We start from the raw sequence: 24,498 nt of genomic DNA on the forward strand, positions 1-24,498 counted from the left end.
GAACATATTCATGTCTGCCTTAAACTGCAGTATTAGGTAATGATAATGGGATCATCCAACACATCCGCCCTCTGATACCACGAGCTGTTTTATCAGGAGCGACCGGCTCCAGTTTAGTTCATCTTTTCCACTGTCTGATATATCTGTAAAAACACAATTCTTTGTGTTTGGTGCCATTTTTTTGTAAATGCTTGAATACCAAAATATACGTGTAAGAAAAAGTAATACCACATTTTACCAGAGGTGGTAAAAAGATGGAGAGCTCCACCTGTCAAACTGCATCAACAAAAGCTCCAAAGGAGACGCAGCTTATAAACTGACTGGTGATTTCTTTGAAACTGGGTGCAGAACAAGGTTATAATAGTTTTGGATTTTTCATTAGTTTTAGTTCCAATTTTGTTGTCAATTTTTCTTTTCAAATTCAGTTAGTTTTAATTAGTTTTTAGAGTGAGTTTGCTAGTTTGAATTAATTTTTATTTTTTGGAAAATGCTTAGTTTTAGTTAAGTTTGTATTAGTTTTAGTTTTTTGTAATTTATTTGGGTATTTGTTGGATGCCAGATTCAAAGAGGTCATAATACATTTTTCCTTTATTTCCTTTGTCTGATCCATCTCAGCCCCAATAAGGTTATTAAGTCATAAAACCAGATAGATGAAATAGATTTCATATCAACCAAAAAGGTTTATGTATGAAAAAAGTTGACAAAGACGAAAACGAAGGACATTTTCACTATAATTTTAGTTCGTTTTAGTTAGTTTTGTAACCACAAAATGGTTTTTTTTTAAAAACTCTCGTTTTTATTTTTATTTCAGTTTTTTCAATTCTAGTTTTCGTTAACTATAATAACCTTGGTGCAGAAACACCCCAAAAAGGAGCACTGGGCACCAAAAAAAGGTGCCAAAATCAATAAAACCAGCTGATTTTAAACACAGATTGCAAAAATAAAATCAATTTTATTATCAGAGTAACTAGTGTGCAAATACAGCACATATGTACAAAGGTTAGAAACAAGAGAAGCGTTCTTGGTTCTTGGTTCTTGGTTCTTGGTTCTGCTGCTCGGTTGACCTGTTTCTCTCCCTGCAGAGCCGCTGGCGGCGGAGCGTCACGGCTGGTGGGACATGAAGACGTCGAGGAGCTCTGTGGGGAGACCAAACACCACGACGGAGGCGCTGCTGGAGACGGAGGAGAGCGACTGCAGGTATCTGAGGTGGAACGCCACGGGGGGAAGACCCGACGCCGCCACCATTAAAGCTTGAGACGCTTTCACTTCTCCTTCAGCCACAATCATCTAAACACACACAGAGGCAAGGTAAGGTCGGCAGAGAAGACTTTAATGATCTCAACCTGTTTCTGTCTACAAAAGGTCTGTTACTGCATATTTCTCGCCTCAAATGTTTTCAGAAACACAATTTACTTTGCCGTGTTGTGTGTGGAAGGTCCCTTTAATTACTTTTTTTGGGTAATTTTGTGTCTTTTTTTGGTAATTTTGTGTCTTTTTTAGTAATTCCTTTGTAATTTTTGGTCATTTTGTGTCTTTTTTGGTCGTTTTGTGTCTTTTTTTTGGTCATTTTGTGTCTTTTTTTTTAGTAATTTTGTGTCTTTTTTGGGTCATTTTGATACTGCCTCCAGCGGCCACCAGGTAATTTGAGTTTGAGACCCCTGATCTATAACATTAACGATGAATTCATTGATTAATTGCTTGGCAAAATAAAAGATATATATATACATATACTATATAAATACATATATAGTTTTGGGGGGTTAAATGGAGCTGGAAAATGTCTCCAGAGCTTCTTTAGTGCAACTATGATGTAACCAAAGATAGAAAACATGACCCAGAAGGGATGGATGAAGAATTAAGGTATTGTAAGGTAACACAAAGCTTATTGTGAGGAAAATACTAAATATTGCGACATATAATGCAAAAGTACTCTCAACTCTCTCTGTTTAAATTCTCGCTAAGATTTTATGTTATCTTGTAATTAAAAAGGTGTCTTAACATCTAAATATCTAATCACTCTTTTGCTGAGAGACGACAGGAAAAGAGAGGAATGGATCCTCGGACACTGCAGTTTAATGTTTGTCTGCTGAAGAAACCGTTCGGTTAATCACTTAATCTGAATTACTGAACACCTACATCAACATACAGCGTGTTTCATGTCTGTAGGTTCACTGGGGTTTAATAAAGCAGATGGCAGCAGCTCAGACACATGTTGTTGTTGTGTTTCAGTTCAGAGAACACACAGATCTGCACAACTAACACCTGTGTGTGTGTGTGTGTGTGTGTGTGTGTGTGTGTGTGTGTACCTTGGCCTGCCTGGCAGCCTCGGCCTCTTTACCTAGATTCTAGTCTATCACTTTTTATTGCATTTTATTTCTTTTCATAATTGATTTTTATTTTTTGTATTTTTTTTAATCTAGTTTTTATGTCACTGGTTTTTAAATACTCTTCTTATAGCTTTTATGTGTTTCTTTACTTTTTCTTTATTTTTTTATTGCTTTTTATTTTTATTTTGAGCATTGGTCTGTAGTTTATAAATTGCTTTTGTCTTTTTAAAAAAAATTGTATGTCTTCACTTGTTTTATCCTGCTCTAACCAGTATAAAAGGTGCCATACAAAAATATAGTAATTAATAGATTAATTGACTAGAAAGATACCTGTTTATGTGCAGTGTGTTTATGTGCAGTGTGTTTATGTACAGTGTGTGTGTGTGTGTGTGTGTGTGTACCTTGGCCCTGGCCTGCCTGGCGGCCTCGGCCTCTGAAGCCATGCAGCGCTGCAGACTGACGGGGAGCGTCAGGTCTTTCAGCTCCACCCGCTCCACCAGAACCCCCCACAGCCTGGACGCAGCGTACAGCACCTCCTGCAGGAGCACACAGGTACCACACCTCTCACTCACTGTTTAAACTGTGTACTCGGTCTGAGGAGCAATATGCACCATGGGTTTTTAAAACTTTTCTTTTATTTATATTTTTTATTTATTTCTATTATTTTCTAGCTTCTTTTCTCTAATTTTTTGTCATTTCTCTCCCTTTTTTTAATAATAAAAAATGATTTGTAACTCATGTAAGGGATTCTAAAAGAATGTATGTATTTTGTCTATTTTATGCTATTTTAATATTATTTTTTTTCTACTTAGTTTTATTTTTTTGTATTTTTGTCCCATCTCCCCTTTAAAACAACAAAGAAATAGAGTCTTCCAGGATTTTATATTCTTGTAAAGGATTCTAAATAAAGAGAAAATGTATATATTTAGCTCTGTGATTCACATATTATAATAATAATAAACGAGAGGCACAAATGAATAAACTTCTGACACAGTTTCTGAGTATTTGACTCACTTCCGTCCTCTTGGTGATGCTCCCCCTCTGGGTCAGTATGTCTGTCAGAGTGTGTGCGCCCAGCGTGGCCCTCAGGGTCGTCTGGGCCAGCGTGTGTGTGGCCTGGTAGCCGTTTTCAACCCGCGTCACCCAGAGGGCGGGGTCCACCACCCGGTAAAACACTACAGCATCCACCTTCAACGGCACCCCGTCTGCAGTCAGAACCTGAGCAGAGTCATAAAGAACAGTTACCTTCATGTGGAAACACTGGAGGAAATAAATTCTTTATATTGTCTCCCTGTTAAAATAATCGCCTAACTCATTTTTTCAAGTTTTGCAGGAAACACAGAAAACTTCACCAAAAGTGTAACATATGACATTTATTGATCATTTCACTCAAAAAGGACGTAACAAAGGATGGTTATTGGCATAGTAATAACACTGTGTGTAAATTATGTAATTTAAGAGAAATAAATGAAGAAAAATGTTTTGAACATGCCTTTGTGACTTAAGCAAGATATGGTAACACTTTATTTTGAAGGTGTCTACATAAGAGTGACACAAGCCTGTCAGAAACATGACATGACAAGTATCATGAGCATTAATGTTACTTCAAAGTGTCATTAATGTTCATGACACGTCCCATGTCATGTTTATAACACGCTCATGTCACTCTTATGTAGACACCTTCAAAATAAAGTGTTACCATATCTTGCTTAAGTTACAAAGGCATGTTCAAAAAATTGCCTAAGTCACATTTTATTTTGACTTAGGCATAATAACTCTGCTTAAGTCACACACTTGACATAGGCCATTATCTTAAAGGGGTAAAATCACATGATCTGATCAACTGAGGATGTAGGCGATTTTACCATAGGTGGCTATGAGGAGATGATTTAGGCAAAAAAAAACAATTTTGACAAAAAATGACATAGGCGATTATTTTAACAGTGTGACGACATGATGTTTAGGCAGAGTGATGCTGACCTCTTGTGGCTGGACGTTAAAGGAGACGGTCCGCAGGTCGACTGTCTGGATGACGTCCAGCCAGGGGATGAACCAGAACAGACCTGCAGAGATACAGACAGGTGAGAAAATACTTTCCTTCATATGTGTAAAAACTTAATACGATTAAGATTTCTTTTATTTTTCCCACAACGGGAAATTTCAGGAGTTACAGCCGCAAAGTGGATAGCAAAGGACAATAACTACTAAACAGCAGTATAAACTAGAAATGTAAACAAAAATATAAAGTATTTACAATTTACAATATCAACAAGTAGAAATATAAAAAGTATGATTTTTTTCCTCCAATTTCTTCCCGGTTTCTTTTGTATTTTGTCCCTTTTTGTAAATAAAAAAAGTTAAAAAATAGATTGTCATTTTTCTCCCTTTTTTAAATAACAAAAAAAAAAAGATTTATGACTCCTGTAAGGGATTCTAAAAATAGATATGTATTTTAAACAATTCAAACAAAAATAAAATAAAAAACTTTAGGAACATTATATACAATGCAGACAGTGCCAACAGTTGGATATGGACCATTGCACAGAGAATATTGCACACATAATGTTAAAATGATGTTAAAATTATTATATTATGTGTAAAAAAATATTATCTATAAAACATAATGTCAGGAATCAGTGTTTAAGACATTTTATTTTAATGACTTTTAGCTGAATTGTGAGTCGCTAAAATGTTTTTATTCCTGTATTTAAATAATAATCTGCTAAAAGTCTTCATATGGGCTGATGTTTTGTCACTCTGGTTATACAAGTACAATACTATGGAATGCAAAGTTAATAAAAGAAATAAAGAAAACATAGTTAAATATAATATAATAACAACCTTTAAGAAGCAATACAAACTATAATAATACAATATATTGATTTGTAAAATATATAATTTTAAGGCAGCAAATTTCGCACATATTATTAAAATACATTATTATAATATTTGAATTCAAACTATAAAACCACCCAGAACTAGAATTAAAGGGTCTGGGAAACTTTGTGTTCAGCTTCATGGAGACAATGCTATTAAAAAGAGTTATTGTACCAAATTGTTATTATTATTATTTCAAGTTATTTTCCCAATTTTTTTCAGTTTTGGTTTTGCCCATTAAGTCTTTTTATTTGCCTTCAACCTGAAATATCTACAACTGGTTTTTGAAACAAGCTGAATCTTGTACATTTGTCCTGTACATCTATCTCTTCCTTTAATATACATTTATTTGTCTTCTGTTCCGTTTTTCTGTTCTGCATTTCTTTTTACTGAACCGTATCCACGTCCTGTTTGTATGACGGAGCTTCAAGTTAAAATTAGAGCGATTGCCTGTCTGTGTATATGTGCCATATCCTAATAAAAAAAAAAAAGGCTTGTACCGGGTCCTTTGGCTCGTCCTTTAACAACGCGGCCCAGTCTGAAGATAACGGCCCTCTCATACTCCTGAACCACCTGCAACACACAAACACACACCAGTGGTCAAAGAAAAGTACTCAGATATTTAATTTGAGTAAAAGTTGCAACACCACAGTGTAGGAATACAAATTAAAGTTAAATCTTTTCTTGAGTAAAATTACAAAAGCATCAAAATCTGCTACTAAAACTACAGAAAGTAAAAGTACTCATTAAAAAAAACCCATGATACATACAGTACAGGCCAAAAGTTTGGACACACCTTCTCATTCAATGTGTTTCCTTTATTTTCATGACTATTGACATTGTAAATTCATCAAAACTATGAATGAACACATGTGGAATTATGTACTTAACAAAAAAGTGTGAAATAACTGAAAACATGTCTTATATTCTAGTAAGCAAAGGGTGGTTACTTGGTGGTTGCATGTAAATAGTCATGAAAATAAAGAAAAACGCATTGAATGAGAAGGTGTGTCCAAACTTTTGGCCTGTACTGTAGGTGGTGGAGAGATGCACTGTCAAGATGTTGAAGGCCATCTTGAAATACCCGGATCATCCCCTACACAAAACCTTTATGGACCAAAAAAACAGCAGTGGACGGCTCCTCTCTCTCCGTTGCAGGACGGAGAGATTCAAAAGATCCTTCTCTCCTACAGCCATCAGGCTGTCTCATTCTAACAGAGCTAACAGACTCACTGAATATCCCCTCAGAGATAAATAAAGTCATTTTGATTGGATTTGATTCTATATGACTCAATACTTGGTTGTGGCTGTTTGACTTGAACTACTGGAAATTGACTTTTAAATCATAATCTAATGTATTGGGATGCACCTGTAAGAGCTGATATCTAGCCATTTCCATGGTTTTCTCGGTAACAACCAAAATCATTATCAAGAAAACCATGGAAAATGTCTAGATATCAGCTCTCAAATTAATCGCTTATGAGCTATTTTTGTTGTTATCATTATATTTGTCCAAATAAATGTACCTTTAGTTGTACCAGCCATTAAAAATGAACAATAAAGTGAAGAAAACAAGGGTGGTCTAATCATTTTTCCATGACTGTATATAAAGATATGTATACATGTTCCAATGCTGGACAGAAGAGAAAGCATGAAATATATGATATACATCAGTGTCATAGAAGTTCATCAGCTCATCAGAGTGACGAAGTGTTTAGTTTTGAGAAAAACTTTGATTTTTTTTTACATCTTGAGATCAATGAAAGAATGAAAGGAAGAGACTGCCATCACCAGAAAAATGACAGCATTGTCCTTTGTTTCTGTGTCACGCCAAATGTCTAGATATCAGCTCTTAAATTAAACTCTTATCAGCTATTTTTGTTGTTATCATTATATGTGTCCAAACAAATGCACTTTTAGTTGTACCAGGCATTAAAATGCACAAGAAATTGAAGAAAACAGTGATCTAATCATGTTTTCCATGACTGTATATTATCAGGTTACCTTCGCACACATCCAGGCTGAGAAGGGGAAGGTGAAGAGGATGAAGGCGGCGGACAGGAGGGTCAGCACGGCCCCGAAGACCTCCAACACCCCGACCCTCCTCCTGCCTCCATCTGCCCGCAACACAGACAGAGAGGTGGTGTTTATATACAGTCTATGGGTGGAGCAAACAGTAAAACTTGGTATAGAGGTGGTGTTTATATACAGTCTATGGGTGGAGCTAACAGTAAAACTTGGTATAGAGGTGGTGTTTATATACAGTCTATGGGTGGAGCTAACAGTAAAACTTGGTATAGAGGTGGTGTTTATATACAGTCTATGGGTGGAGCTAACAGTAAAACTTGGTATAGAGGTGGTGTTTATATACAGTCTATGGGTGGAGCTAACAGTAAAACTTGGTATAGAGGTGGTGTTTATATACAGTCTATGGGTGGAGCTAACAGTAAAACTTGGTATAGAGGTGGTGTTTATATACAGTCTATGGGTGGAGCTAACAGTAAAACTTGGTATAGAGGTGGTGTTTATATACAGTCTATGGGTGGAGCTAACAGTAAAACTTGGTATAGAGGTGGTGTTTATATACAGTCTATGGGTGGAGCTAACAGTAAAACTTGGTATAGAGGTGGTGTTTATATACAGTCTATGGGTGGAGCTAACAGTAAAACTTGGTATAGAGGTGGTGTTTATATACAGTCTATGGGTGGAGCAAACAGTAAAACTTGGTATAGAGGTGGTGTTTATATACAGTCTATGGGTGGAGCTAATAGTAAAACTTGGTATAGAGGTGGTGTTTATATACAGTCTATGGGTGGAGCTAACAGTAAAACTTGGTATAGAGGTGGTGTTTATATACAGTCTATGGGTGGAGCTAACAGTAAAACTTGGTATAGAGGTGGTGTTTATATACAGTCTATGGGTGGAGCTAACAGTAAAACTTGGTATAGAGGTGGTGTTTATATACAGTCTATGGGTGGAGCTAACAGTAAAACTTGGTATAGAGGTGGTGTTTATATACAGTCTATGGGTGGAGCTAACAGTAAAACTTGGTATAGAGGTGGTGTTTATATACAGTCTATGGGTGGAGCTAACAGTAAAACTTGGTATAGAGGTGGTGTTTATATACAGTCTATGGGTGGAGCTAATAGTAAAACTTGGTATAGAGGTGGTGTTTATATACAGTCTATGGGTGGAGCAAACAGTAAAACTTGGTATAGAGGTGGTGTTTATATACAGTCTATGGGTGGAGCAAACAGTAAAACTTGGTATAGAGGTGGTGTTTATATACAGTCTATGGGTGGAGCTAACAGTAAAACTTGGTATAGAGGTGGTGTTTATATACAGTCTATGGGTGGAGCAAACAGTAAAACTTGGTATAGAGGTGGTGTTTATATACAGTCTATGGGTGGAGCTAACAGTAAAACTTGGTATAGAGGTGGTGTTTATATACAGTCTATGGGTGGAGCAAACAGTAAAACTTGGTATAGAGGTGGTGTTTATATACAGTCTATGGGTGGAGCTAACAGTAAAACTTGGTATAGAGGTGGTGTTTATATACAGTCTATGGGTGGAGCTAACAGTAAAACTTCAGCTGGAAACCAGTGAGTGAAGCTGCTGTCTACTGACCTCTCCGCTTGTTTTCAACACATTCCTCCTCACAGATAACTCCGACTCTGTTCAGGCTGTTCATTACCCTCCGGAGTACAGCTGCATGTGTTACAAGTTCATTTATTTAGCTTTAGTTAACGCTAAAGGAGATTATTGCTCTTCGTTTCAAAGCCATTAGTCACAAGCTCTGGATTAGTTTGTGTTTGGCTCGTCCCCTGGATTCCGCGTCACGCTGCTAACGGTTGCCTAGCAACGTACGTAGTAGAACTCAGAGTGTTGCGTATTACGTCACGGGGCCAGATATTTATTTTTATTGTAAAATAAACAAAAGTACTACTATATACGATTATATAAAGACTTGTAAATACTTAAAGAAAAAAAGAAAAGAAAAAAAGTGATAAAACTGAAAATGTTAAGCGATCTTTTTGCAGAGGAATGTGTTTCTTCCTTCTTTTTTGTGATCATTTTTTTATTTATTGTTTTTTTAGTTTAAATCAAACAAACAAGCAGGTGTGGCAAGCATCAATTGGGTAATAATAGCAACAGCAACAAAGAAGATAAAATGGTAGTGTAGCATAACAAACAAAAAAAATAAAATAAATATCAATGGCAGTACTACCAACCAAACATATCAACAATATGAGTGTTGAAAAATAAGAAAAAGGGGAAAAAAATTTAAATAATAATAATGAAAAATAGATAGACAATAGATAGATAGTTTCTTTCTTTTAAAAAAAATAAAATAATTTAATCTATTTACTTCACTTCTGTTGTTCGTATATATATTGTTATTCATTTGTTTATTTAATTTAATAATTAGTAATTTACTTGTCCAGTGCAAAATCCATTGCAAAAATCCCATAGGCTAATTCTTAATAGTAGGGAAGAGGATTAGGGCCAAGTAGGAGGGCAAAAAAAAAGAAAAGGAAAGTTAAAATCACCAGAAAAAAGTTGAAATGTTGAGAATAAAGTTCAAATATGATATTAAAAGAAAAAGTCTAAATATAAGGGGGGGAAAGTCACCTTTTTTAGTTTGGTAAAGTTGTAAAGATATTCACAGATTGGTTGTTCTCGTGTCAATAAGTCATCAGAGAAACATTGTTTTCTATCTGTACAGTTAGGTAGGTTTCATTAAAAGAGCAATAACCACAATATTTAAGCGTGTAGCAGAACTAAAATCCCCCAATACATAAATGAGCCGTTCTTGGTAGTATACCATGCAGTCTACTTTACCCAACTCAAAAAGTCAACTTTTTTGTAATCATTTCTAGATATTATGTTGTTAAAAGTCATTATTTGGAGATATTAACTCAGCATTTTAAAGTACTTATTCATGATCCAGTTTTTTCCTCAATGGCTCAACCTTAAGAGTGTAACTATTGTTATACACAGTGTATTTTAGCCTTAGTGCAGGAGCTGAGCTGGAAGATCAAATGAAAATACACAATCTTGCCAAAATTCATGCCAAATGTCATTGTAATGGCGTAAAAGTCATTATTTTGAGATATAATGTCATTATAATGGCATTAAAGTAATTTTTTTTTAGATATGAAGTCACTATAATGGCATAAAAGTCATTAGTTGAGTTATAATGTCATTATAATGGCGAAAAAGTCATTATTTTTGAAGTATTTAGTCATTAATTACAGGTCGAAGTCATTAAAATGAAATATAAAGTCATTCATTTTTGGTAAAAGTCATTATTTTGAAGGGACTAAGTCATTATTTCAAGTGTATTTTAGCCTTAATGCAGGAGCTGAGCTGGAAATAACAAGAGCAAATAAAAATACACAATCTTGCCAAAATTCATGCCAAATGCATTGAACACAGCCAAAACTATTAACAAATGAAGAATGAAAAGCATGTGAAATGTGCTCAACCTGCCCTGAGGGTATTGTTGCTGGCAAAAATAAGAAAACTCAATCAATAGATGTTTTTAATGCACCTTTAACATCTGAATTTCCACTCTGGGTTCAATAAAAGTTTAATCTTCTTGATCTCTGTCTGTCTCTGTCTCTCTCTCACTCTTTCACACATGCTCTCTCTCTCTCACACTTCCTGTCAAACTGTGAGGCCACCTCTGTAATATTCTCTCTGTGTCTGTGTTCTCTCACACTCGGCACTCACACCTCCATGTGTTGATCTCTCTCTGTCTCGAACCGTCTGTGTGCTGCCGCAGACTTGAGGCATAAAACATCAGCTCCACATCTGGACGTCTGTCTATGGCTCCTGGATCACGTCTCTCGGGTTGTGAACAGCTGCTGCCGTTCTTAGAAATGAAGCTGTTCTGAGAAAGCAGAAAAAGCAGAAGCTGCTGCTGAGAGACTCTTGGTGCCTCGGTGGATGTCCGTCCGGTGCAGTCTCTGGTCGCCATGGCTGCAGCTATGCCGGTGTTTTACCACGGAGCCATCACCAAGGCGCAGTGTGAGGAGCTGCTGGGGAAGAAGAACAAGGACGGAGCCTACCTGGTCCGAGACAGCGAGACCATCCAGGGAGCCATGTGCCTGTGTGTTTAGTGAGTATACTCTGTGGTGTCTTTACTCTCTGCTAAACTTTTCTCTTTAAAAAATGATTTAAAACTGATTTAGAACTCTGTTCAGACTGTTTTAACTTAGTACTTAGTCATTATTTTGAGATAAAAAGTCATTTTAATGGTGTAAAAGTAGTTATTTTTGAAGTACTTAGTTATTGGTTAGAGGTAACATCATTAAAATTAGATAAAAAAGTCATTAATTTTAGGTAAAAGTCATTATTTTGAGGGAACTAAGCCGTTATTTCAAGATACTATGCTCATTATTTTGAGATATAATGTCATTATAATGACGTAAAACTCATTATTTGGAGATATTAACTCATCATTTTGAATTACTTAGTAATTATTTGAGATAAAAAGTCATTTTAATGGTGTAAAAGTCGTTATTTATGAAGTACTTAGTCATTATTTAGGGGTAACATCATTAAAATGAGATATAAAGTCATTCATTTTAGGTAAAAGTCATTATTTTGAGGGAACTAAGTTGTTATTTCAAGATACTGTGCTCATTATTTTGAGATATAATGTCATTATAATGACGTAAAACTCATTATTTGGAGATATTAACTCATCATTTTGAATTACTTAGTAATTATTTTGAGATATAAAGTCATAAAAACCATTTAGTCATTATTTTGAGGGAACCAAGTCATTATTTCAAGATACTATGTTGTTAAAACTCATTATTTTAAGATATAATGATATTATAAGACGTAAAAGTCATTATTTGGAGATATTAACTCATCATTTTGAAGTACTTAGTCATTATTTTGAGATATAAAGTCATTTTAATGGCGTAAAAGCCATTATTTTGAGGGAACTAAATCGTAATTTCAAGACACTATGTTGTTAAAACGCTTTATTTTGAGATATAATGTCATTATAATGGCGTAAAGAACGAGTCATTAGTTAGCGGTAAAAGTCATTCAAATTAGATATAAAGTCATTCATTTGAGGTAAAAGTCATTATTTTGAGGGAACTAAGTCATTATTTCAAAATACTATGTTGTTAAAACTCATTATTTTGAGATATAATGTCATTATAATGACGTAAAAGTCATTATTTGGAGGTATTAACTCATCATTTTGAATTACTTAGTAATTATTTTGAGATATAAAGTCATTATAATGGCTTAAAGAACGTTTTTTTGAGATACTAACTCATCATTTTGAAGTACTTAGTCATTATTTTGAGATATAAAGTCATTTTAATGGCGTAAAAGTCATTATTTTTGAAGTACTTAGTCATTAGTTAGAGGTAACATCATTAAAAGATATAAAGTCATTATTTTGAGGGAACTAAGTCATTATTTCAAGATACTATGTTGTTAAAAGTCATTATTTTGAGATATAATGTCATTATAATGACTTAAAAGTCATTATTTGCAGATATTTACTCATCATTTTGAAGTACTTAGTCATTATTTTGAGATATAAAGTCATTTTAATGGTGTAAAAGTCATTATTTTTGAAGTACTTAGTCATAAGTTAGAGGTAAAAGTCATTGAAATGATATATAAAGTCATTCATTTTAGGTAAAAGTCATTATTTTGAGAAACTAAGTCATTATTTCAAGACACTATGTTGTTAAAAGTCATTATCTTTACTCTCTGCTCGCCTCAGTTTAACTTTTCTTTGTCTAAAGTGTTTTGTTTTGTTCCATTTATAGCTTCTTGGGTCTTTTACAGCTGCTGATATTTTATAGTTTCATGATAGTAGAACATTTCCACCACTAGGAAAAAGCAAAAATACGATGAAAACTTAACGTTGTGATGGAGAAAAAAAAGACTATACAGACTAAAGTGTTGAAAAAAATAATAACTTAGCAGCCAATGAACAGCAAAATGAATTTTTTTTTTAGTTAATACCTCAAATGATTGAGAAACTTCCTCAGAAGACGATTAGATGATAACTCTGAGACACAGCGTCATTATTCTGAAGAACTAGGTCATCATTTTGAGATGGTAAGTTTGAAGAACGTAGTCATTAAATTCAGATACTAAGTAATCAATATGAAGTACGTAATCATTCATTTGAGGTACTTAGACCTTTATTTGAGGTGCAACGCCATTAATTTGAGGAGTCATTATGTAATTCATTTTTTAGTAAAAGTCCATTCTTTTAGGGAACTAAGTCATTATTTCAAGATACTTTGTTGTTATTTTTTAAGTACAGAGTCTTTATTTTGACATACTAAGTCAAAATTTGAGATAGTAAGTCATTATTTGAGATAGTGAGTCATTATTTTGAGATATAAAGTCATAAGTTCAGCAAATTCGTTGGTTTTAGAGCTAAAATAAAACCATGGCTTAAATCCACTCAATCATGCACCGACCAACTATAAACGCAAACATTAGCTCACTATTTTGCAATCTCTTTGGTGTTGTATTTTAACATTGTTTTGTGTTGTGTCTTAATACTGTGACTTTCCTCTTGCTGTTGTCCTGGGTAACGCTTAATATTAAGGTCCTTGATAACCATTAATTAACAAGTAATAAGGCCCTTGTAAGTCTTTACAAGATGCTTATTAACATTATTGTGTGTTTATAAGCTTATATAAGTGTTAATAATGGCATTACAAACACCCATGACCCACCCATTATGTCTTTGCCATGCCTTTATTAATCTTATTTTGTTTGCTTATTGATATTAGAATATACTTCATTGCTCATCTATTATAAGTTAACTATAAGTTAACTATGCTTTTTGCAACTAGCGGATCTAAAGCGAGAACAATGCCTTATTACTTGTTAATTAATGGTTATTAAGGACCTTATTATAAAGCGTTACCGAGCCATGCACTGTCCCTGTTAAATAAACAAATAAATAAATAAAAATAAATAAGTTTGAGGCACTTAGTCATTAGGTTGAAATAACAAGTAATTATGTCTGATGATAACTCACTTTTCTTTTTATTTTCTTCATCACATTGTTGTTAATGGGCTTTCATAATATATATGTATAATACTTTCTTTTCATATACATTGTTGTTGTATTATATTATAACATACTCTACGTTTGTGTGGATTCTCAGGTTAAATGTAATTTTCTGTTTATTCTCATTTAAATTCAATAACTGCATCTCTTCAGCCTCTTCAGTCTGGTGAGCTTGTGGTTTTGTCTCTGTCCTCTCTTTGCCACAACTTTCCATTTCGTGTTTACAGTATTTATACACGAGACGGGACACAAAGTGCTTCTCATGCACCAACAAACACCAATATCTCTTATTAAAAAAGGCATTAGAAGAGCTTGTTTTCATGATAGGAAAGAGCAGTTTCTTTAGGTGTTAATGAGTCAAGCTGTGGGCCGTTCAACGACTTTATCAGACTCATGTTTTGTTTTTGAGCGTGTTGTTTCTTCCAAGAGTAAAAGTTCTGCTGCATGTAATTTATGGTTTAATTTCAGCAAATATCAACAACATGCATCTCTTATATCTTTATCTTGCAGTAAAAAGAAGGTGGTGTATACCTACAGACTGCTGCAGACACACTCCGGACACTATACTCTCATGGTAAACACACACACACACACACACACACACACACACACACACACACACACACACGTACATAAAGAGGGTACTTTATTTTCAATTAATCAATTAATTACCATATTTTTAAGCACCTTTCATACAGGTTAGAGCAGGATAGAACAAGGGAAGACGTGAAAAATGTATTAAAAAAATAATTAATTCATTAATTTTAAAAGACAAAAGCAATTTATAATCTAGAGACCAATGCTCAAAATAAATAAAAATGTAATAAAAATAAAATAAAATAAACTTAAGAGCTATAAGTAAGTCTAATAGTAAAAACAAGTGACATAAAAACCAGAAAAATTAATTTTGAATAATTATTAAAATAAATAAAATGCAATAAAAATCAATTCAACAATAGACTAAAACTTAAATAAAACTGGTAAAAAGATAAAAATGAATTTAATCCAAAAGAGGGATAAAATTCATAAAAACAGATCAAATTAAATAGTGCAAAATTTAACTACATAAATACAATAAGATAAGTAAAAAAAAAAAAAAGCATGTCAACAAACCGTTCATATTTCAATGCTTGGAATAAGGGTTCAAAAAACATTTGATATTTTGGAGATTTCTGCATTTTTTCGGCTTTCAGTGAAGTCAAAAGTCACTTTATTGTCAGTTCTGCAATACGTGTACACATACAGAGAACTGAAATTACTTTTCTCTCTGAACCCTAGTTTAAAACAAATATACACATATACAGCTATATACAGAATAAAAATAAAATAAGCTAAAAAATATGCAGACTAAACATATAAAAGGCAAAATATACAGGCTGAATAGTGCAAACGGTTGTAAAGTGTCTTAGTGTTGGAAGTGCAAGTACCGGGAGAGAGAAAGAAACCCATTTATTGTCAATTTACACTCACCAGCCACTTTATTAGGTACACCTGTTCTGCAGCTTGTTAGCAGCCAGTGGTAAATGAAGTTAGAAATTGAGGCTTCTAGTTTGTGGTTGTGAAGTTTCACAAGGCTATTTTTATCCTGGAGGGTACATCAGCTCATGTTTACTGAGCAACTAACATCATCAAACATGAAGAATCCACAAGAGACTCAGCTTTCCAGTCAGACACGATTTATGCAAATTAAAATTGCTTCTGCTGCTGATGGCATCCCACATTGACCTTTAAATCCCCTGAAGAAGAGTTCTCCTGTTCCTTTACATATCATAAAATATAATTTAATACCATCATACTGATGAACCAGCATCACGGCCATCAGACGCTCGCTCTCCACCGCAGTTTCCGTTGTTAATGTCTTTCTCATAGATCTAAAGGTGAATGTCTCTCTCTCTCTTCTTTTTTAATCTTTTCCATCTTGTTGTCTTTGTTAAAACTTTTTTTCAGTTACATACAATCATGGAAAAAATAATTAGACCATTGTTTTCTTCATTTTCTTGTTCATTTTAACGCCTGGTACAACTAAAGGTACATTTGTTTGGACAAATATAATGATAACAACAAGAATATCTGATAAGAGTTTAATTTAAGAGCTGATATCTAGATATTTTACATGTTATTCTTGATGATAACCAAAATCATTATCAAGAAAACCATGGAAAATGGCTAGAAAAAGAAAAAATCCGTCTTTTGCATGTAAAATAAAGTTATTCCAGCATATTTTAGATCCATTTTCACATTTCTTTTAGCATGTGCAAGTGATTATCAGGATTCTTTTTTTTTAAATGGTGAAATTAGACACAAGTGCATCTCAATATTCCATGGTTTTCTTGATGATGATTTTGGTTATTATCAAGAAAACCATTGAAAATGTCAAGTTATCAGCTCTTAAATTAAACTCTTATGAGCTATTTTTGTTGTTATCATTATGTTTATCCAAACAAATCTACCTTTAGTTGTACCAGTACTTTTCCCTCTTGCCATCTTCACATAAAATCAGCATCAACATGCCACAGAGCCTGATAGAACATCTTAACAAGTCTTTTCTGCAGAGTACAAACTATCAACCTGCAGATCAACACTGATGACACGACCTCATTGCTCTCAGCAGCTGTGACCACCCAAACACCTCAACTAAAAATGAAACTTAGAGTCAAAGCTGCACGCTGAGCCGCTGCTGCTAACATTTGACACATGCATCATCATCCACGGCAGCAAAAACATGTTTATAAATGCAGGATTCATTCACTAATTCACCTCAGATCTGATCAGAATGGGTTCAAGTGGAAACTCAGCAGTGATCAGCTCTTCCCCTCATCACAGGAAACTCCTCTGACGTATTTTTAGACTCCAGTACACCACTCAACACTTCACTGATGGGCTGATAGAGACTGTTTTCTTTAGCGGGGTCACTATTTTCCACTCCAAGCTTTGAGTGTCTATTATATCGCCATCATTTTCCACTCATAGTAAATGTTGTACATATATACCAGTGTGGCTTTTCACCTTGTTAGTCATCATGGCACAATGTGGTCCTGGAGAAACCTGCTGCAGCCACACAACTTTTATGACAGCTTTTCAGCTCATGACAAGTGTTTATATGTGGGTAAGAGACAAATAAGGGCAATATGTCGAATGGTGTAACCACAAAAGAATGATACATATTAACCCTTTGATACACAACATATAAACACCTTCTAATGCACTGGTTCCCAACCTTTTTCTTGAGGGACCCACATTTTTACCATTGTAAACTTTAGCAACCCCCCCATTGTCCATTGCTTCTATGAAGCCGAACTCAATGTGACTTTCATGGTACCCTCTCTTTTTCTTTTTTAAATATTCAGCATTTTCGTCTCCCTGACGCTTCAACATTTTTCCATTAGCTCTGTGTTTCTGTTGTGAGGTGAGGTTACAGCTAGGTGAGGTTACAGCTAGGTGAGGTTACCTCTAGGTGAGGTTACCGCTAGGTGAGGTTACCACTAGGTGAGGTTACAGCTAGGTGAGGTTACCACTAGGTGAGGTTACCACTAGGTGAGGTTACCGCTAGGTGAGGTTACAGCTAGGTGAGGTTACCACTAGGTGAGGTTACCACTAGGTGAGGTTACCGCTAGGTGAGGTTACCACTAGGTGAGGTTACCACTAGGTGAGGTTACCGCTAGGTGAGGTTGCCGCTAGGTGAGGTTACCTCTAGGTGAGGTTACCTCCAGGTGAGGTTACCTCCAGGTGAGGTTGCCGCTAGGTGAGGCTACCGCTAGGTGAGGTTACAGCTCGGTGAGGTTACCTCTAGGTGAGGTTGCCGCTAGGTGAGGTTACCTCTAGGTGAGGTTACCACTAGGTGAGGTTACCTCTAGGTGAGGTTACCTCCAGGTGAGGTTACCTCCAGGTGAGGTTGCCGCTAGGTGAGGCTACCACTAGGTGAGGTTACCGCTAGGTGAGGTTACCACTAGGTGAGGTTACCGCTAGGTGAGGTTGCCGCTAGGTGAGGTTACCGCTAGGTGAGGTTACCTCCAGGTGAGGTTACCACTAGGTGAGGTTACCACTAGGTGAGGTTACCGCTAGGTGAGGTTGCCGCTAGGTGGGGTTACCGCTAGGTGAGGTTACCACCAGGTGAGGTTACCGCTAGGTGAGGTTACCACTAGGTGAGGTTACCACTAGGTGAGGTTACCACTAGGTGAGGTTACCACTAGGTGAGGTTACCTCCAGGTGAGGTTACCACTAGGTGAGGTTACCGCTAGGTGAGGTTACCACTAGGTGAGGTTACCGCTAGGTGAGGTTACCACCAGGTGAGGTTACCACTAGGTGAGGTTACCTGTGTATACTGCAGGAGGGATGTTATACATGTCCTTATTCTTGCGATATAGCCTTTATTTCTAAAATTTTCTATCTTGATTTTTCTATTTAAATAAATTAATAAACATTTAATGTAGCCCTTATTTAGTTGTTTTTGTCCCACTAATGTTAAAAGTTTTCTTTAACCCTTATGCCAAGCATTTAAATGTGAACGGTTTGTAGACATGATTTGTTTTTTTTTTAGTTATCTTATTGTATTTATGTCGTTTTTTTTCTAATTAGTTTTTTATCTTTTTACCAGTTTTATTTAAATTTTAGTCTACTCTTTAATTGCTTTCTTCTAATCATAATGAATATGGCTTACATTCAATGAAGACCTAAAATTCAGTGTCTCAAAAAATGTTAATATTACAAAAGACCAATTTTAAAAATTATGTTTAATATGGAAATGTTGGCCTCTGAAAAGTATGTCCATCTATATGACTCAATACTTGGTTGGGGCTGTTTGACTTGAACTACTGGAAATAATGGACTTATAATATTCTAATTTATTGAGATGCACCTGTATCTAATTTCTCCATTTTAATAAAAAAAAAATCCTGATAATCACTTGCACATGCTTAAAAATCTAAAAAATGGCACTAAAATATGCTGGAATATCTTTATTATACATACAAAGACACATTTTTTTTCTTTTTTGGTTTAAAAATCAAACAAATAATTTTAAATAAAGTCAAGAAGAATGAATAAATACAATAAAAATAGCAAAATTGTGATAAAAAAATAAATCATAATTTCTGTATTTGTTTCAATCAGGCTCCCAAATAGTACAGAAGCTTTTTTTTTAACCTTTATTTTATTTACAGAAATTCTTTCTATTCTGTTCTTATACAGCAGCAACTGTAACAAAAGCAATAAATTCTGATTCTCAAAACAATTTCAGCAGTTGCATCAGCACGTATAATTCACCCCTAGCTTTAAAAAAATGATCATTTAACAAAAATAAAGCATTGCATTGAGGCTTAAAGTTAAAAACAAACAATAACAACTGAAGTTTTCTGTCGTCAAACAGAAAGTGAGACGTGACAAACCTTGAAATACACTTTTCAACTAAAAATCTCAGCATGTCATGTCAAGATTTTCACAATAAAACATAATCAACACAATCAACTAATTGTGTTTTGGCATGACAGATAAAAAATCTTCTTGTTTCCACTTGTATCTGAATCTCTGCTTCTCTTGTTGCACAGTCATTTATCTCTTCCTGCATGCTGCTGTGTTTTCCCTTTCTGTTCCATTTTGTCAATTTCCCCGTTTTACATGTTGTTGTTGTTTGATTCACAGTTAAAAAAACATTATTTTGACATTAATTGCTTTTTCCAACTCCTCCAGTGTTATGGTTTGCTGTTTTTTCTGTTTTTATAAAAATTTGAACCCTCTGGGGTCTATGATGGTGTCGTCCTGATCAGATCATGTGACGTTTAACAACAAAACAAGGTCACATGGAGCGCTGCTATCAATTTCACTCCAAAGTACAGACTTGAAACTTTCTCCCAGTTTTTGTTTGACATTCCTAGCTCATGTAAAACCAAAGATATGATCGTTTTAATTTGATACTACAGAAATATTTGAGCATTGGTGTAGCTCTCTGTGTAATTTCACTCATAGTTTGTTTTGAAGAGTTGCAGCTAACAAGGGGAAAAAAGCCTATAAATATACATGATTTTATGGGACTTTTTTGCATATAGTTTTATTATATTTCAATTTTTACCTTTTTATAGGTTCATATTTGTATCCTATGTTTACATTTTTAAGTTCCGAAACAGTTCATTGAGCATATTTGTGTTTTTTATTGTTGTAAATAGTATAATTTTTCAACTCGGATTTCATGATTTTTGGGCTCGATATGTTGCTAAAGTAGGTTAAAGTGAGAAAATATTGTCAGATCATATAGGTGAAGAAAAAATGGATACCAAATATGGGTATAGTAAACATTATTTTTGTGGTACATGAAGGGCAAAATCAAAAGTTTTCTAAAATGGCCAAAATAGGCTCAGAGCCCAGAGAGTTAAACTGAATTTATTTGGGTTTTGGACTAATGGTGAGACAAACCAAGACGTTAAAGATGTCGCTTTGAACATTTTATGTAATTTTCTGACAGTCAAATCAACTAAACCTGTGAGAAAATAAATAAAGCAGCTCCGAGGAACTTTCATTTTCGGTTGAGTTTTTTCCCATGAACTCCAGACTCCCTTCAGAAATCTAATTTTACTGACAGTCTGTCCCGCTCAGTCCTGGTTCTGGTTCACCCTAGTGTCAGTTCGCCCCCAGGACTTCATTAGGGTTATTAGGGTTCTCTCTGGTCTCGGTTCTCTTCCAGGTGCAGCAAAGTTCAGTTCTCTGCAGGTGAGAACCAGTCCACAATGTTTTTCCACATGCTCTCCATCTGCATAGGTTAACATTTCTGATGGGAGCCACTTCATCAAGATTGTTTTAGATCATGGGTCTCAAACTCGCGGCCCGCGGGCCAATTGCGGCCCTCGTGACGATATTTGTGGCCCCCACCTTGATATGAAAGTTAAATGTGAGTTTTATATGAATGGCACTTTACCGTGTTGTGTGTGGAAGGTCCCTTTAATTATTTTTTTTTTGTAATTTTGTGTCTTTTTTTTGTGGTAATTTTGTGTCTTTTTTAAATAATTTTGTGTCTTTTTTTTTAACAATTTGTGTCTTTTTTGGTCATTTTATGTCTTTTTTAAATAATTTTGTTTATTTTTTGGTAATTCTGTGTATTTTTTGGTCACTTTGTGTCTTTTTGTCTTTTTGTGTCTTTGTTTAAAGTAATTTAGTGTTTTTTCAGTCATTTTGTGTCTTTTTTTGTCATTTTGTGTCTTTTTTTGTAATGTTGTGTCTTTTTTGCTAATTTTGTGCCTTTTTTTGCTCATTTTGATACTGCCTCCAGCGGCCCCCAGGTAATTTGAGTTTGAGACCCCTGTTCTAAGTGGCTTAAAAGATATATTGGTTCTCATAGACTTTATATGGTTGCCATCTCTGATCCACAATCTTGATGAAGTGGCTCCCATCAAAAATTGAGACTATGGCGATGGAGAGCGTGTGGAAAAAATGTGGAGCTTTTGTCCGACGTGTCCCCTTTATTTTACTGAGCCGCCTGACTACCTAAACACAAAGCATTCTGGGTTGAATTTGGAGGGAAATGTGAGACTCAGCAGCAGCACGGGAGCAACAGCGTGAGAAATGTCTCTAATGGTGAAGTTAATATGGTCAGACGATCACAGACCACACACAACAACAACAAAGTGTGAAAAATGATTTAGCCACAGAAAGCTGTCCACCAGATGAAGGACTCTGCAACAGTGTAACATTTGTTTACAATAATTGTTGCACAATGTGGAAGCAAAGCAAAGCAAATTAAATATGCAACAATGTTACAACTTGTAATTTAGAACTTAGATTTCATTGGAATCGAAGGAGTAATGCACACGTGAAACTAAGAGTGTTTAAAATCCAGTTAATGTTTCTTGTTTCTTGTTCTTTTCGCTCTTTTCTTATGTTTTTCTCTCCTTTCGGATGTTTAATCATCACTGTATGCTGTTGTTCTCCCCTCAGACTGCAGGAGGTGTTAAAAAAAACATTATTTTGACATTAATATGCAACTATTTTGCTAGTTTGATAGCAAAACTTCCAGAAAATGTGCTTTTTCCAACTCCTCCAGTGTGAAGGTTTGCTGTTTTTTTCTGTTTTTACATCATTTTAAACTGAATATATTTGGGTTTTGGACTGTTTGTGAGACAAACCAAGACGTTAAAAGATGTCGCTTTGAACATTTTCTGTTATTTTCTGAGAAATAAAATATGCAACAATGTTGCAACTTGCAATTTTGCACTGAATCACACCAAGTCCACCAGACTTCATATGTGAAAGCGACCTTATATTTGGTTTGAATCTGACCTGATGGCACTGTGACAAGTTTTAATAACAACTATACACACCTTAGCAATCTTCTGGCTAAACTGAGAATGTTTATATCCAGTTAAAGTTAATATAGTTGCTTTAAGTGTGCAAAAAAGTTTATTTACAGCTTTTTTGTCGTCTTTTCTCACGTTTCTCCTCTCCTCTGGGATGTTTAATCGTCACATTATGCTGTTGTTCTCCCCTCAGACTGCAGGAGGTGCAGATGAGAAGTTTTTCAAGACTCTGGAAGACCTGATCCTCCACTATAAGAAGAAGAACCAGGGCCTGGCGATACATCTTCGCCACTCTCTCAAAAGGAAGATCGCCATGTTGAACCGGCCCCATTTACACCCGGAGTTCCAAGAGGCTCAGAGGAAGCAGCTGCCTGTACCTAAAGAAGAAGAAGAAGAAGTAGAAGAAAAAGAAGAAGAACCCGACTATGAAAGTACGTCATACATTTTAACTTCTTCTTCTTCTTCTTCTTCTTCTTCTCACTGCATCATCTTTAATCTGTGATACATTTGACCCTTTTTCTCTTTTTCCTCCAGATGCTCCCAACTCACCTGATTACGTTGAAGTCTTGCCGGACACATGAGGAGACGGGAAGGAACATTTTTTGGGGGGAAGTCTGAGATAAAACAACAGGTTCACAGCCTGGAACAAAGTCTGAAGAATGCAAAATGAACATGGACATATAGATAATTGCATAAACACAAGGATGCTTCTGCTTCTTGACTTTAGCTTTTCCAGACTGAAATATCTCAACAACTTTTGAATGGATTACTTTGAAACGACTCCCAGAAGATGGGGAAGAACTCCTTAACCTTTTTGTGAATTGCAAAGCTGGTGTTTTAATGCTTTATTTGTAAATATTAGCATGGTAAAATTGTGTTTTTCTACATTTTTTTGTCATCCACCTTCACTGGCTCCCGGTTAAATCACGCATCCAATACAATATTATTATTATTATTATTATTATTATTATTATTAATAATAATAATAATAATAATAATGATAATACTTCCTGTATTATATCTTCCTGTAAGTCGCTTTGAATAAAAGCGTTTGCTAAAAGACTAAATGTAAATGTAATACATTGCATTTATATAGTGCTTTTCTAAACACTCAAAGACGCTTAACAGGGAATTAAATTAATTAATTCACTGATGGTGAGTTTTAGAGGGTGGGAGCAGCGATGGAGTCGCCCCTGGTTCTCTGCTTAGTCCTGGAGGGGGGCGAGAACTTTGTAGTGGATTGGCGGGGGGATTGGGAGCCAGTGGAGGTTCTGGAGGACAGGAGTGATGTGGTCACTGGATGTACTGTAGTTTTTGGAGTGTTTGGGATGGTGAACCGTAGAGCAGGTGTAGTATATTTTATGTTACAAGTGGTATATTTTATGTTACTTGTAATATAAGTGTTCTGCTTTACTAAGAGAAGCCCCAGTCTGACCTTTTGTTCAGAACAGAACTGTAACAACTGGTTCAAACCAGAATAATGAACTGTAAAGATCTGGGAGTTGTCAGACAGTAGAGGTGTTGGAATTTGAATATAAACAAGTATAGGTTGTATCCTTTTAAGGTTATAAAGTAGACTTAGCAGCGTGCTCGTCCCCGTTGTGTTGCGTATGGGCTGGGACATTCAAATGAAATGATCTTACACACAGACACAGAGAGAACAAGGGCTGTTATTGGAGGGACACCTTTTTTTCAGCAGCCTTGAAATTGACAAAGTTCTCCTCCGCTGTACCAAGGCAGTGTATTCTGATGATTGATAATAAAGAAAACTAAAAGGAACTTCTACTTGGTCTTTCATCCACTGTTCTCACTCAGAGAGGTAGTAAACTTACACTACATAGGCTGTTGCAGTAGTCGAGTGTGGATGTGATGAATGTGTGGCTGAGGGTCCCAGCAGCTAAAGGTGAGAGATGGACGGAGGCAGGTGATGTTCCTG

At 35.3% G+C, this 24,498-nt stretch overlaps 2 protein-coding genes across 3 annotated transcripts; one reads left to right on the forward strand and one right to left on the reverse strand.

The window, feature by feature from the left end:
- Nucleotides 1-1,091: 1,091 nt before the first annotated feature.
- Nucleotides 1,092-11,187, reverse strand: LOC131962415 (band 7 protein AGAP004871-like). Its single transcript, XM_059327415.1, has 7 exons — nt 10,928-11,187; nt 7,209-7,362; nt 5,705-5,777; nt 4,308-4,390; nt 3,342-3,545; nt 2,729-2,863; nt 1,092-1,287 (listed from the first exon to the last, which is right to left on the reverse strand). Exons 1-7 carry the CDS (start codon nt 11,185-11,187, stop codon nt 1,102-1,104), a joined length of 1,095 nt encoding a protein of 364 aa, XP_059183398.1. The 3' UTR covers nt 1,092-1,101.
- si:ch73-264p11.1 (uncharacterized protein LOC100000923 homolog) lies at nt 2,741-23,396 on the forward strand. 2 transcript variants are annotated; one of them, XM_059327026.1, is made up of 7 exons: nt 2,741-2,879; nt 4,296-4,408; nt 7,204-7,344; nt 10,993-11,328; nt 14,794-14,857; nt 22,756-22,993; nt 23,097-23,396. In XM_059327026.1, exons 4-7 carry the CDS (start codon nt 11,186-11,188, stop codon nt 23,141-23,143), a joined length of 492 nt encoding a protein of 163 aa, XP_059183009.1. In that variant the 5' UTR covers nt 2,741-2,879; nt 4,296-4,408; nt 7,204-7,344; nt 10,993-11,185; the 3' UTR covers nt 23,144-23,396. The 2 variants fall into 2 exon arrangements, with proteins under 2 accessions (XP_059183009.1, XP_059183010.1); XM_059327027.1 differs by lacking the exons at nt 2,741-2,879; nt 4,296-4,408; nt 7,204-7,344 and having other exon boundaries at nt 10,511-11,328.
- The last annotated feature ends 1,102 nt before the right edge of the window (nt 23,397-24,498 follow it).

The sequence above is a fragment of the Centropristis striata genome, chromosome 23 (genome assembly GCF_030273125.1).
Source record: "Centropristis striata isolate RG_2023a ecotype Rhode Island chromosome 23, C.striata_1.0, whole genome shotgun sequence".
NCBI classification, from domain to species: domain Eukaryota; kingdom Metazoa; phylum Chordata; class Actinopteri; order Perciformes; family Serranidae; genus Centropristis; species Centropristis striata.

Excerpts from the sequence above, each read along its gene's own strand:
- si:ch73-264p11.1 (XM_059327026.1), top strand. The coding sequence starts at position 11,186 with ATGGCTGCAGCTATGCCGGTGTTTTACCACGGAGCCATCACCAAGGCG. Across the intron at positions 11,329-14,793 it reads GCCATGTGCCTGTGTGTTTA|TAAAAAGAAGGTGGTGTATA; the intron begins GTGAGTATACTC and ends TTTATCTTGCAG. Across the intron at positions 14,858-22,755 it reads CCGGACACTATACTCTCATG|ACTGCAGGAGGTGCAGATGA; the intron begins GTAAACACACAC and ends TTCTCCCCTCAG.
- LOC131962415 (XM_059327415.1), bottom strand. The coding sequence starts at position 11,187 with ATGGCGACCAGAGACTGCACCGGACGGACATCCACCGAGGCACCAAGA. Across the intron at positions 2,864-3,341 it reads GCATCACCAAGAGGACGGAA|GAGGTGCTGTACGCTGCGTC; the intron begins GTGAGTCAAATA and ends GTGCTCCTGCAG. Across the intron at positions 1,288-2,728 it reads CCAGGCAGGCCAGGGCCAAG|ATGATTGTGGCTGAAGGAGA; the intron begins GTACACACACAC and ends GTGTGTGTTTAG.